General features: G+C 41.6%; 1 protein-coding gene across 1 annotated transcript in view; it reads left to right on the top strand.

Annotated features, from left to right (window-relative positions):
* Positions 1 to 14,394, top strand: part of SNAP47 (synaptosomal-associated protein, 47kDa) — a 29,929-nt gene extending 15,535 nt beyond the window's left edge. Inside the window, exons 4-5 of the mRNA XM_010561710.1 lie at positions 2,683 to 2,813; positions 12,351 to 14,394. Coding sequence (XP_010560012.1) covers positions 2,683 to 2,813; positions 12,351 to 12,497 — 278 coding nt within the window. The 3' untranslated portion in view covers positions 12,498 to 14,394. The remainder of the gene's footprint in view (positions 1 to 2,682; positions 2,814 to 12,350) is intronic.
* Positions 14,395 to 14,924: the final 530 nt, after the last annotated feature.

Below are 14,924 nucleotides of genomic sequence, written 5' to 3'. Positions count from 1 at the left end.
AACTTAGAGGAAAAACAACCTGCTGGTTTCTTAAGCACTGAGTTATTCCAGCAAATTGGTGTTCAGTTCCTGATGGTCTTAAGACTGGTTACATAAAATAATTGGTTATACAGCCCTACTGTGCTTAATTTCCCACTGCTCTGCTCTGTTTGCATCTGAGTCAGTGAGTCAAGGATATTGCTCTCCTACCCCCACCTGCATTTTGACTGTTTAATTTGGAAATGTCAGTAAAGAAAACTGGAGGTTATGGAAATCCTGACTTCTCCAGCTCCACCAAAACCCTGTTTGTTCCTTCCCCAGAGTCTGTCGCCGTCTTGTCTTCTGTCACAAGATGGCAGTCACGGACTGCGTTTTAACCTCTGGGTTTTTTCCATGGCTGTTCACATGGTGGAAATACTGATTTTTGTTTCCCCCCCCCCCCCCCAAAAGCAGGAGGGAAGAAGTCTGTTATGCATGCCTGCCTCTGTGTACACATAAAATATATGTGTGTATTTTCAGATAGCGAATGTTGATTCAGAGACTTACAGGAGAAATATCCTTGAAGCGGAGCTATATCTGTCTTGGCAAACCAGCTGGTAACGTTCTTTGCCCTCAGTGGTGCAGCTCAGAGATGTGAACATTTCCACAACTGTCATAGTCTCATCTGGATCCTGTCTGTTTTACTAGTCCTGCCTTAAAGTTGTGCATATTGCACATTTGTATAAGTAAATACAAAACCCTCTTATTTCCTAAGAGTTTTGGCTTGATTCCACCTAGAAGAGGAATTTGTGAAGAGTTTTGTACACACCAGATTATCTGAAAGTATTTTTAGCTGCTTTGCATGTCTTTTCTGACTGTATTTTTTTGGACCAAGCCACATGGGTGTTTAAATGCTCAGGGCAGAGCAGTGAGATTTGCTTTGTAACTGAGGTTCTTCTGTGCTGGATCAAACCAGTACTTTCCTAGCTGATAACATCCTCAGTAATGGCTGGTAACAGCTACCCAAGATTAAAAAGCACAAGAAATCCCGCAGTGTGTCTGCAGTCTAACAATCTAGGGCAGTGCAGTCTCAGTCCTAGCTGAAGACTGGTGTTCACAGTTTTTTATCCCTTTCGAGGCTGCTTACCCCTATGACTGAGTGTTCTCATTATTATGAGTTTCCAGCACTTTGTTCAGAGTTTGGTAGCTTGTCGTCCTCACGTGGTGGCAGTCGAGTCTCACAGTCCAACTGCGTGTAACACAAACGAAACAAAATTGCTTTTTAAGTGTTTCTGTCTTTCTATTCAATTCTGTCCCTTTTTTAAAACTAGAAAATTGCTGGGAAATGCCAGATCTCCTTCCTTATCCCATTCTTTTTGTGCACCTTTGTCATGTCCCCCTCCTGTTCTTGTCCTCAGCGAGATTAACGGAGTGAAATGGATAGATTTCTTGTTTTTAATGAAATAATTAGCATATGGTGACACTCAGCTGATAAGAAACACAAAGAATCTTGTCTGGCTATTTGCTGCTGTAGGAGGGTCTGCTGTTCCCTCCCCACTTTGTCCTCTGAGGGACACCATGACAGTAAATTACCAAAAGCAGTGTTTTTCAGTGCCTGGTTCTTAGCCCCTCCGCATACAAGGAGCATTTGCACAGGGTAACACTAGTGCAGTGAATGACTTGCTTGTCTTAAATCTTGATGGTGTCTGAGTCCAGTGACTCTCAGGCTGATAACCGAATAATTCCAGGGATTATGAGTTTGCAGTAATTACTTGAGAGGGATTTAGGGTTTGGTGCTTTTGGTTTAGCTTTTGTCTCCCTTTTCACAGGGAAGTAATGCTATCCAAAGTGGTCAGGTGTACACCGTCACTTGGCCAGCCAGCAGGGCACCAGCTCTTCGACCTGGCGGTGAGCTTTGGCCTCTGACATGCTTTCTGTCCTGGTGTACATAAGAGCTGCTGTCGCTGTCCTGTGCTGGGTCAGGCCATGTGCACACAGGTGACAGTGGTAGCATTAGCTTCTTTCTTGGTGCCTCTTTAAGTGGGAGAGCTTCGGAGATGTTTGAAGCGCCTCTAGGAGCCAAGATGTGTGTCTCGGGTGTTTAGCACCCATCTGCATCAGAAATAACAACCTTTCCTTGCAGCACGTCCCTGCTACCCTACTGGGTAGTATCAGATACTGCAATAAGAGCTGATGCTTTAAATAAAGGACAGGTGGCATGTTACACGAGGGATTGCGTCCACTCTGCTTAGCTGGGGGTGGCTGTTAGCGTCAGTGTTGCCCTTCTGTTTCAGGGGTTTGCTGACTTGACTGTCTGTCCCTGATCCATCACTTTTAAATTCTTTAATTAAAAAGGTTAAAGAGAAAAGAAGCAGCAGGTGGAGAATTCTCATTTATTTGATTGGGAGTGTGTTGCTGCTTCTTTGCTCTCTGTTCAGATGAATCCCCACTGCCCAAAATGAACCCATTCTGCAAATGCTGCCTTTAATAATAAGTCATGTCTTGGCAGCCTGGTCACTTCCAAGTTAGGCATTGTACAAAGTACAGCTCGAATCCTTTCTAGAAGAACATAGCTTAATGGGCAAGATTGGAATAGGCTTCTCTGTGCTTGTCCCCTCGCAAACTGCTGTGGAGCAAAGCAGAGGTCAACCAGTTTGATACTAGCACTAGTCCTCCCCATTGGTACAGGAGATGGCAGTCTGACCATGGGAATTTCTCTTGCAGCCACAGGACTCCTGGGAGGAGTGGTGCAGCCCGGCTCTCCGGTGGGAGGCAGAGAAGGGATGGACAATGACCAGGTTCAGCTGCAGAAGCAAGAGAAGATCTCCCAGGAAGAAGCAAAAGAGCTGAAACAGGTATAAGTTGAGATAACTTTGATAAGAGTTGTTTCACTCCCTCTGCTTCCTTAATAACCTGCATTTTCATCATCAGAAACATAGTCATTGTCCTTAAAACATTCCTCTACCTAAATTTAGATGGGTATATTTTAAAAATTAGTTAATCAAGCCTGTGATTAAAATACACTGATAACTTTATATTGTTTTTAACTATTTTGAACAAATTGGGGATTATCAGCAAAATGTATTAAGTGATAGGATTATAACCCAAGGAAAATCCTTAACTGTAACCTGTTTTTTCTGAAGATTAAGAAGCTTAACAATTAAATCATTTTCAGCTTTTTTTGTGTTTTCCCTATGCTATCTTATTCTTTTTAGTAAGGATAAGCAGTTCTGTTTCAGAAGCAGCCACAAAGTTGAACAAAGTGTTTTACAAACACACAGAGAGAACTTGTAGTTAGGAAATAAGTATGCAGTCCAGCAAATTAATAAAGGGGAAATAGGTTGGAGATTTTACTAGACAAAAAATATTTATTTAAAGTAATCCAGTCTGATATTGTTCCTCTAAATGGCTCTTCAAGGAATTTCCCTCATAGCTGATGTTCAGAACTTTTAGTGAAGAATCCCTCTTTGTAGTATGTGGTTGATTGGAAACAGTGAGCTAACTGGAAAAGCAAAGGAATATGGTTTTAGTGGTTTTTCCATTAAAATAGGTTTACTGGTGATGATCACAGCCACATCAGAAGATGTGATTGAAGATTAAACTTTATTCTCCCCCCTCCCCACCCCCCCTCCAGCATCTTATTCTTTTTGATATTCCATCTGTAGCTTGGTGATAGCATCATGTGAAGTCTTTGATAATTCTATTGCCTCTTAGTCAAGCCTGCAGTTTTCCAGCCCCCTTCTTTTATTTTATAGTTGGGTATTAGAATACGGCAAATTCTGTTAGCTTGAGTGCATTTGAGAGTCAAAAGCACTTAGTAGTGACTTGAGTGGCTACAAATGAAAACTTCTTGCAAGAAAAATCTATTTATTAAAATTAACCAAAGCCAGTTGGGTAAGTGAGAGTTTAACCTTTGCAGAAGATTAATTTCAGAAATTTCTGAAACTCGCTGTGCTGGATGGCGGACTAGAAACAGCGTTAAATGACCAGTGTTAAAACAAAACAAAACACTTTCAAGATTAACTGCAGCTCAAAAGACAATTCTGGTATTTATTTATACCACACCAAGCCAAGAATTTTTAAGCTAGTTAATGATTTGGGGTGAGCTTGTGGGGTGGCGTGGGTGGGGAGAGGATCTGAATGCCAAACTGACAGGCCATGAATTGGCCTGATTTTTTTCCCAATAATTGCTGAGCACCTGTTCCCTGAGAGTCAGGCCTCTTTAGTCATCATTCTAGTCATGAATAATTTTAAGGTACATGCCGTAATTTCCTGTAAAACTCCTGTTTCTTTTCCTTACTAGGAATCACCACATAAATACACAGTCTTAGACCAAAACTTGCTTCTGTAACCAAATTATAATCAAGATCTTTTAACTGAAATATCATATTTGGGCTTTTTGAAAAACAAAATGGACTATTCACCATTTAATCATTGTACCTTCTCATCTTTTAAAGACCTTATCTTTTATCATGACCTATGATTTTATGAAAAAAAATAAGCGGTTTTTTTTGAAGCAGCGTTGACCTTTTGGAAGATTTTAAGGGAGAGTATTTCTCAGTTGTAGTTGTACAAATAGCAGCAATCTATTATTCATGCATGTATACACTTTGTACGACTGTTGTGTATGCAGAAGGGCTAGTTGTTCCTTCCTTAAATGCCAGCTTTTCAGCACTATAGTTCTGATTTGTAGCTGTACACAAGAAAGCTTAATACAGTATGAAGGGTTGTTGGTCATGGACTACTATTGAAGACATATTTTGCTACACCTTGCAGAAAAGGGTCTCTAGGAATTGCTTCCCCAGGGCCAGTTTTTGAACACCAAACTTTGTTAGTGCTTGATATTATCAAAGTGGTTGGCTGTGACTGGAGAAGCAGAGCATGGGGAGTTCAGCATCTTCCAACAAATCTTGTGAATTGGGAATGAAGCCTCTGATGTTGTACAGACTGGTGTCTCTCCAGCTGCTCCTAGTTGTCAAAGCACTGCTTTTTCTTATTGCTCTAAAGTCAAAGCAGAGTGAAATAGCTCAGGATCTTTCAGTTCTGTTAGGAGAGAATGTGGTGAGATTTAGAGGGGAAGTGTAAAGATGTGGAAGTGAAGGAAAGCATGATTGAAAGGGGGAGTTCCTACTAGTAAAAGGGAATTTGAAAGATATAAAGGTTGGGGATGTATTCTAATGGGGTTCAAGGGCAGCATCATGGTAAAAGCTATACAAAGCCTTTCGGGTATTGAGCCCCTGGAAGCGTCGAGGTGAAGATCTTGAAACTACATCTGAGCAGGACATTTAATACTTATCTAAAGGTATGTCAAGGCTTTATCTAAGGTTATATTTGCCATATTCAGTCATTTTATAGTTGAGCAGGGGGTTAAGTCCATAAAGAGAAAGCAGGGCAGGGAACCAGGAGCTTTGTCTCACTTCCAGCTGTGTGGCCTTAACAGTCAGTCATGAGCTAGGTTGTAGGGTGCTCCTTGCTGAGGTGTAGGCTGCTGCTTTGTCCTTTTTTTCTCTGAATATGTCTCATAAACGAGCAGTATGCATAGTCACATAGTTGTTTTTAGCCTGCAGCAAGGGCTTGTCTTTCATTGATGCAGTTGCTCCCAGAGAGCTTCTTTGCACTGCTTCAGTTCAAGTCCCACTTTGGGAATGAGCAGGATGATGGTTAAGCATGTTTTGCAAAGCATTTAGAGAGTAAAAAGGAAAAACAGTTACAAGTCCAAAGCATTAACATGCACTGAAGACAAGGATACTTGTGGCATCAGACTTCCATGAATGAATTGAAGGTATTTGAAGTACTTATGTTGATAACTACAGTGTTTTTCTGAGCAGTTTCTTCTCTTGAGGATTATGATCTTTTATTCTTTGATTATCTGTAATGCAAGCACTTGTTTTTAAAAAACAAACCAACAAAATCACAAAGCCCAGAACAGCTTGGCTGTCCCCCTCATTACTTGTGATGTGGGTAAGTCCAGCAGAATTTTTGAAGTTGGAGAAGTAAGAGGAATTTGTGATGAACAGACAAATAGTTGTTGCTCAAAAACAAAGTACTTGCAATAATAACAGTAGATGTTTTGCAGCAGGAGTTGTTGAATGATGTTGAATTCCTTCCATTAGAGCTGGAAGCGCTGAGCATCTGCAGTTGTGATCAGGTGCCTAAGTAAAGGACTTCACCAAGACTTCATGAAGGGACATTTATGTTAAAAACACAGAGTTTGTGACAGTGTAAGCTGTGTTCCTTAGCTGTGCTATAGAGATGGAGAGAGAAGCCTACAAAGTTCCTGTGGTCTCTGGCTGAGCCTCTGCCTACCGCCTCGCTGTGGCTGACATAATGGCACCGGGTGTGGGAGGGGATATGATAATATTAGCTTAAGGGCTGTGGTCGAGGGGGGGGAATTCACTAAATTTGAATTTATTTTGCCAAACCAGTGCTTTCTAATTTCCAAACCCGTTCCTGCCAAACAACTGTTGCCCTGATATTTACTGTGGGCAAATCGTGTATGCCATGAAGACAGAGATACTATTAAAGATGTTAATTCTGTAACGTTGGGGAAAAAAAACACATCCCAGTGCATATCTTTGTGATGTTTGCTTCCTCGATGTCTTCTTGGGTCTAGATAGTTCCATTTCAGTCCTTTTCTACTTTCAGAGTCTCTTCAGTGTTTATTTACCCTTTTATTATGCCCTCATCTCAGGAAATCACAACCGTTAGGTCAGAGAAAAAGTGTTTTGTTGAGGAACCGTTCATTCCAAGTGCTAAATACCAAATTTGCTCATGGGATGGCCTTGTTCCATGGCCTGTAGCGATCAACTGACAACTGATCTTAACACACACGTGTAATGACCATGCCCTGGATTTATTTTTTGGAAGGCACAATACAGGGAGAGAACTGAGGTCCTCACAACTAACGCTTTGTATTTGCTTGTCTGTAACTTAAGTATTTAATGATACCAAAATAAAAGGTGGTAGTTAAGCCTGTGGAGCTGCTTGAGTATCTTTTTTCCAGACAAGGCCATTTGTATGTTAGTGGCACCATGGGTGCTTAGTACTCCCTGAAAAGGTAAATCAAATTGGACTTCTGTCCAAGACGAACTAATGGGAGAAATCACCCACTAAGAATAAGATAGTGAGCAGTGACCCTTCCATGCTATCTGAATAGCCACTGGCTCAAAAGAGCTGATGCTTTAAAATTTGTTTACTTTTGTGTGCTTCAGTTACAAGGGACCCGCTGTCCTGTCAAACTTGCCTATTCCAGTGTTTTCTGTGATCAGAACTTTTGTGCTACAATAGACACGCTGATTTTCTAGAGCAGGCAGAAGCACTTTTGCTAGTGGCTGGTGTAGAGTTTGGGTGTTCGTACACCAAATACAACTCTGGATCAAGCAGAAGGAAGGTCTGTGCTTTGCATAGCTACAGGCACATGCTGATAGTGGCAATCCCAAACAGGAAGCATGGTGAAGTAACATAAATCCATAGATTTTTGTTATGGCAAGGTGCACTTGTCTCATGAGGCATTGACAAATGTCCTCTAGTAAATTGTGTTGCAGTTGTTTAATGTGTTTCTGCTCTCTGCTGTCTCCCTGCCCATTTCCAGGTGCAGCAGGAGAGGATGTGGACAGGCCTCAATATTTTTGGTGCAAGATCACTCAATCCCTATTGTGGGTTTGAGCACACTGGACTATTTTAGGTGTTGTCCCCGCTCATCTGCAATATGTTCAGCACAGAGGTGAAGCACTGTATTAAATCTTGACAAGTTACCGCTGTCAAAACCTGTGTTTACACCCTAGTTCACAGTGCTCCAAATGACACTTCTTTGTTTCCTAATAACAGGTGAATTTGGCTGGGGAAGCTGCATTCAATAGCCATTTCTGGTTATACATGCTCTGCTTTAGCATTCAGACCTCAGTTGCACAGGGATAATGGAGTGGATGTCAGGGACGATTTCAGGGAGTTCAAACTGCAACTGGCAATACTTCCTGCAAATGACACTTTCTGTGTCTTATTTTTACTGCTGGATACTCAGTGTATTACGATGGTAGATGATAATTCACAACCTTTAGCTAAACTGCATTATTATGATGGCATCTCAGGACCCAAACCAAACTGAGGTCCGCACTGTAAAATCTTTAGGATACAATCTGTGTTTGTACAGTGCCTGACACTTTGAGTTTAGGTCTTCAGGTGGTGTGGCAAAATGATGAAATACAGAGCTAAGTACTGAGCAGGTTCATGGGCTTGGAGTCCTCTCCTGTCATTCCATTTGTGTCTGTTATGACTGTCTCCAGCTAAGCTGGATGCTCGGCTCTCACTTGAGCCAAAGCAGAGAGGAGTGGGCAGCACTTGAACTCCTCCTTAAGCAGGTCCATAAAATAGAGCAGATGAATCATGACCTAAATTGCACTGCGTTGTCTAGGTCCCCATAGTCTGTACAAGAACTTGGGGTACATAGCTTGGATGGACACCTCTTCTCCCAGCAAGGCCCAGGTCTGCTGTAGTTGAACACTTGACACAGGGTGGATTTGGAGAGCAGTGACAAATTTGCTTCCTTGGTTTTTACAGCAAGAACTCTGTGCGTGGGAATATTAGGTAACTTGCCTGAAGTTGCACAGAAAATCTGTGGCAGAGCCACAAAGATAAATCAGACTTTCCAAATTATAATCTGGTGGCATAAATCTGAGGCTGTCTCAGTGTGAGATTGACCAGTGCCTGAGGAAATGTTCCTTTAAAATGCGTCTTTGATGGCCTCATACCTGCTGTTTGGCTTTGTGTAACAGATAGAGTTTCATGCTGAGTTTTCATGTCTTGGTTCACTGTCCAAATTACATGCTGGCACAGAAGACACTGCTGCTCTGAGCAGCTGACAGAACTGGAGCAGTGATAACTAGACATCTTGCCATCATTTTGCTTTGCAAAAATAGTGACCAGCTTTGGCCAGACTTCAGGTTCCAGTAACTCTTTCCAGCAAGCTCTGTGGACTGTGCTGGAAAAGCATCTTAACCATTTCAGGTCCCATTGGATTGAGTAGCAGCTCTCAGCTTGAACAGTTGAAGATGTTGACAGACAAAGGGTTAAGGGATTTATTACCAGACTCTCTTAGGCAAAGAGAATTAACAGATGAAAGTGAGCCACTTGCCTTTTATTTTTGTGTGTGAGTAACCACATCATCATCGCCTGCTGTGTTTCAAGGCAGAGCCTAATTGGCAGGTGAACTGAGCAGAGCCCTGTAGCCGACTGAGTTTCCATTTTACTGCTTTCGTATTTTAAAAGCTTTTCTGTTCTCAACAATTGTGTCTTTTTCTGTATTTTAAATGTTAAGCATGCTCTAATAAATGCAAAGCCTATCAAAAGTAATTTGGTTTGAAACTAAAAATAAACTGGTTTTCATGGCAAACCTGAGCCTTTTTTTGGGCACAATTTTGATTTAAATAAATGGGGTGCCTCTTGGGGAGGTGAGGAAGGAGGAGTGTCCCTGCTTCCTTTCTGCATCCTCTCATGCCAGTCCCTGCTTTGCTACATAGCTCTCTCGGAGGCTTGCACTGCATGTCACCACATTTACCTTATGTGCTGGCTCAATGGATTTCACAAGCTGAGATGTGCTGGGTGAGGACACGGCTCAGGAAAGCTCAACCTACCACACTGCTAAGGGTGTTTGGTGATAAACTTCCAATAGTATGTGCCTTGCTGCAGCAGAAGGAGGAGTTGAATGGCCAGAGGGCCCATTCAGGAGCATGTGTCAAGCCATGATCTAGAAAGCATCGTCAGCTGGTGCTACTTTTGATCTGCTGTGCTGGAAAACTAATTTTGGGATGCTCTTGGATAAAACTCTTTAGTAAACTTGCTGAAAAAAATGTCAGTGTGAACCATCTAAATCATCTGCAAATCACGAAGCACATGTCTTTCACTGCCATCATTTAGGATATACTGAAGGAATGAGGTCTCTTCTCTCTTAAACTATTATAACGAATTAAAAGTTTATTGGAGTGGAGGCTGAAACCCTGTAATCTTCTCTTAGCTGAACATTGAAGCTGGTCTTGCTCTTAGTTGGGTGGAGTGGACCAGAAGACCTTCAGAGGTCTTTTTGAATCTTAGTTATACTGTGACTTTATGAACGGTAGGAGTCATTTCATGTAGCACTGGCTACTTTATGTATTTATATGTACGTTTGTATATATAAAATATATGCAGAAGAAGCTCAAAGAAAAGACTGAGGGAAAGCTACCTCTGAAGTTCCTTCCCATTTCCAAGTAGTAAGGTTACTTCCTTAGGAGAGGCAAGACCTTAATTCAGAGCTGTGTCCTGAATCATACACGTGATAGATCTGATCATGTAATTTTTGGTGCATATCCTACACACGTCTACCACCTTCAGTTTGGGGAATACAGCCTCACTTTCCTCTTACAGTGACAGAACCTGATGTGTTTCAGTTGGGATAGAAACAGAGGGGGTTTTAGCTTGTAGGTTTGGTAAGAAGAGAAAAAAGTAGATTAAGCTTGATCCATGGTTTGTTTTGTATTTTTGCTTTGGCAGCCAAATTGCAAAACCAGTTATTCGCACAGCTGTATTTCTAGCTGCTTGTGATTTATGGAAAGAGCTGAGAGATATTTTACGAGATAAATCTCACTACTGTGGCTGACATCCAGCTTTAGTCAAAGCATTTTGTCTGTGTAAAATTCCCCTGCCATTCCAGCTAGATATGATATTCCTCGCTGCTTTTCTCAAACTGGTAACTTGCATAGCTGCAAACGATGGGACTGCTGTGGAATTCAGCCCCACATGTGGATAAAGGGGCTGCTGATGTTTCACAGCAGCTTTCTTGGGGCTGATTATATGTATTCTAAAAGGAAAACAAGAAAACAGAGTTCGCCAGTTGTTATGAAAAAAAAAAATTAAACATGTATAGAATACAATTCTTTTCCCCTATTTTACCAAAAGCCACTGCTTTATTTGTTAGACAGGCTGCAGTTCTGGTATCTTCAGTAGCATTACCTGGATGCTCATGTACCACAGCAGCTGATGTTGTGGGATAGTGCTGGGATAATTTGCTTCTTGGAGACTATTATTGCAATTGATTGGATAAACTGCTTTTATTAAGCAGATAGTGTGAGGATATCCTCATCATCTGTGGATGCCTAAGGAAGCAGATCGTGTAGGCCAGCAGAGACATCCCCTTTATGATCTGAAGCAACTGAGAAGCTGGATTTCCAGTCAGTGTGATATGATGCTCCAAATCTCCCTCTGATACATCTGAGGGAAGGCAGCTGAGGCTTGCCTGTCGGGCAGGTGCTTTCAGTTCATACAACCAGGTTTATTAAGGGAATAGCCACAAGAGGGAAGAAAAGGCAATGATATGACTCATGCCTTGGACTGCTGCTAAAAGGAGTCAGTGTTACAGGGTAAGGAATTAAGACAGATTTTTCTTGTGTTGTTTGGATCTCTGCTCTTGGACTTGGTTGTGTGAACTGATGAAAATTAAAGTTGAGTAGGCCCCATAAGTCAGTGTACGGTATCATTATGGATGTCTCCTAGCCTTAAGAGTGCATCAGCCTGGCTTTCTCCTTTCATTTTAGAGGGTTCTGCCCTGTTTGGACCAGTATCTATAGGCTTTTTCAGACTACAGGGTCTCCTCACAATCTTGGAGTAGCTCAGGGTGTTTGCTTACAGTCCCACATACAAACAGTAATTTGCTAAGTGTAGTGTAAACCGTTTGATATGTAATATAATGCTTGCAGCCTGGAATAGAGCTGTAGCCAGTGCATCTGTTGTTTCTCATCTCGGGTACAGCCTGAGCCTCTTGGCTGCCTTGACGTCCGTTCATACCACACCACCCTCTAGTTCCTTGAAAATTATTTGTTTAGTTGCCCAAGTCTCACTTTTTCCCTTCTGCTCCATCCAATGACACTTCTTTCTTTAGTGGTTTGTAGTAAAACAACGTTTCTGTCCTTTGACCTGGTCCCTGCCTAACCTTGCTACGCCTTCAGCCATGTGATCCCCTTCTGGCTTTGCACCAGCTTTGCTCTCTGTCTGCAGCAGCTCTCAATGTGCGTAACATCTCAGGACAAGCTCCTGCTCTAAGATGCAGACATACCGAGGAGATAATAACAGAGCTAGCAAAAAGCTGATGTTTACACTGATTTTTACTTCTAATTTATTTCCCTCCCGTATAACCCTAACATTTCAGATTGGATTTTTCTGGTCTTTAGTTCATTGTTTAGTTCATCTCAATTCAGCTTATTGGAGCAAGACCTGTGTCTTTTCACCAGCACGCTTCAGCACAGACTCCAACAAATGATTTGGTCATCTAAAGCAATGAAATAACTAATTGCCATGGGTCTATTACATTTCTCAAAGAACTGGCTGGTTGATTGCTGAAGGCTCTCAGTCTTTTCTTCTAACAGATACTAAAGAAACTGAAGGGCCTTGCCTTGGAGACAGAAGCCGAGCTGGAGAGACAAGATGAAGCTCTCGATTCCATCACTAATTCCGTAGACCGCGCAACGCTGAATATTGACAAGCAGAACCGCAGAATAAAGAAACTAACGTAGCACTTCCTGGAGCCAGTGGGAACGGTATCGTGAGGAAGAGGAGGATCGGGGAACTGTGTTTTTCAAGACTGTTTCTTTAATAGACACTTTGATTGCGTGGGAGGTGTTTGCAATATTGTCTGGAATATGATGCTGCTGTTGTCGAGTTCCTGAGGGTTTTGAAAATGTTTCCAGACTTGGATGATGTTTGAAGGGCTGTTTCAGGATTAAAAAAGCTGAGACTTCTAATTGCAGTGAAACAATGATAGTGGATTCTTTACTACAGAAAATCTGTAAATATGAAGGGGTGTGATACAATCTGAATCAACTTTTATGTGCTTTTTTATGTTGCTACTTTTGAAAGGTTTGGGTTTTTTTTTTTACTGGAATGAAGAAGTGAAGGAGAAATGAACTGCATATGAGACTACTTTAGATGATTGCAGCCTATTAATTCTCTCTCAAGGTCTTTCTTTAAAATAGTTAATAGCTGAACTAAGGGCCAGATGTTCAACTGCAAGTCATTGAGGCTTTTTTTTGTAAGTTAATGCTGAGGTGAGCAAATGATGGTGATAAAACCTTGTGTTCCCTGAGCAAATAGTTTTAATAGGTTTCAATCATGCTTTTAATGTACCCAGAAATTTTATAAGACTAATGAAGACTTAGTGGCCACAGCTGTCTGTTGCCATGTCCTGGGAAATCAAGAGAAGGTGGTTAGTTAATGTGCATTATTGGTAGAGACATCTACTTATTGAGCAGATTTTTTTTTTGCCATTCGATAAATGTTTTGCTTACTTAAGTCACTTATAAAAAGTAAGTGTCGAAGTTTAATACATGCTTCTGCTTTCCAAAAAGGGAGTGCTGATCTTCAGTGATCATCTACACATTTTTGTGTGTTTTATTTTTCCCTTTTAAACTGCATACATAGTGAAGGAATTGATCTTGGAGTGGAGAAAGTGATTTTCGTCACATGTGAATTTATTCAGTTCTTGGAGTTCACTGTTTGTATCCCTCACTTAAAGTGGTTTTACATTTTTGGTAGTCTGACATGGGATGCAGTGTCCTCAGAGTGTCGTGAACATAGTGTTTACTTAGTGTGGTCCCTAAATACCATCTTGGATCTGGGCTGTCACACCTCTGATGGATGTTAATGGAAGGTCTCTTGTCCCTTTGCTTTTTTTTTGGTGCTTCATTTTCCAAGGATCTCCCTACTGTTCATCTCTGACTCTCTAAATGGGAACTTCATAAGTTGTGTAGAACATCCTGTGGTTTTTGTGTCTACTCCATATTCACAGGCTGAGGGGCCTATGGTCGGAACTGTAGACATCTGTATAACATTTGATAGTCATGGTACATCCATCGATCTTGTGGCTTTTATTTATTTGCACTACCTGGTGGTGAAGCATTTCAAGACTTCTTATAGACCTGTATTTCTAAAATAAAAGGGAATACTGTCAATTGTTGTCTAATACATTTTATTGAGGTTTTAGTTAGCTCCATTGAGACTACAGGACAGTGGAGACCTTTTCCCCATCTAACTTACTTGATATTATGTAGGAAAGATTCCAGGTAATCCATATATCTATCACCTGTGACAGAAAACTCACATTTCATCAATTCCTACAGTTTTCCAGCTATTTTAGTTCAAAGTAGCTGTTGTAATATGTCTCTTTTTTTTTTTTAAAGTGTTTTTATATTAAAAAAAAATTCATGTATTGCTTTCAAATACAACACTTTTGGTGCAATTTTTTTAACTGTGAAGCTTTGAACTGTTTATTCCACTGATAGTTGATGTGAAATTTTCCTATTTCAGAGTAATTCAGCCTACATTTTAAAGAAAGGTACAGTAAATCACATAGAGTATAGAACCATAGAATCATAGAATGGTTTGGGTTGGAAGGGACCTTAAGGATCATCTAGTTCCAACCCACCTGCCATGGGCAGGGACACCTTCCACTAGACCAGGTTGCTCAAAGCCCCATCCAACCTGGCCTTGAACACTGCCAGGGATGGGGCATCCACAGCCTCTCTGGGCAACCTGTTCCAGTGCCTCACCACCCTCACAGTGAAGAACTTCTTCCTTACATCTAATCTAAATCTACCCTCTTTCAGTTTAAAGCCATTATCCCTTGTCCTATCACTACATGTCCTTGTGAAGAGTCCCTCTCCCATCTTTCCTGTAGTCCCCCTTTAGGTACTGGAAGGCTGCTCTAAGGTCTCCCCAGAGCCTTCTCTTCTCCAGGCTGAACAACCCCAACCCTCTCAGCCTGTCTTCACAGGAGAGGTGCTCCAGCCCTCTGATCATCTTTGTGGCCTCCTCTGGACCCGCTCCAACAGGTCCATGGCCTTCTTATGTTGGGGACCCCCGAGCTGAATGCTGCGCTGCAGGTGGGGTCTCATGAGAGTGGAGTAGAGGGGGAGAATCCCCTCCCTCGACCTGCTGGTCACACT

This window comes from Haliaeetus leucocephalus, unplaced genomic scaffold (assembly GCF_000737465.1).
Source record: "Haliaeetus leucocephalus isolate CR32 unplaced genomic scaffold, Haliaeetus_leucocephalus-4.0 Scaffold0, whole genome shotgun sequence".
Taxonomy (NCBI): domain Eukaryota; kingdom Metazoa; phylum Chordata; class Aves; order Accipitriformes; family Accipitridae; genus Haliaeetus; species Haliaeetus leucocephalus.
The sequence above is the reverse complement of the archived record's forward strand: the minus strand, read 5'-3'. Positions and strand labels throughout refer to the sequence as shown.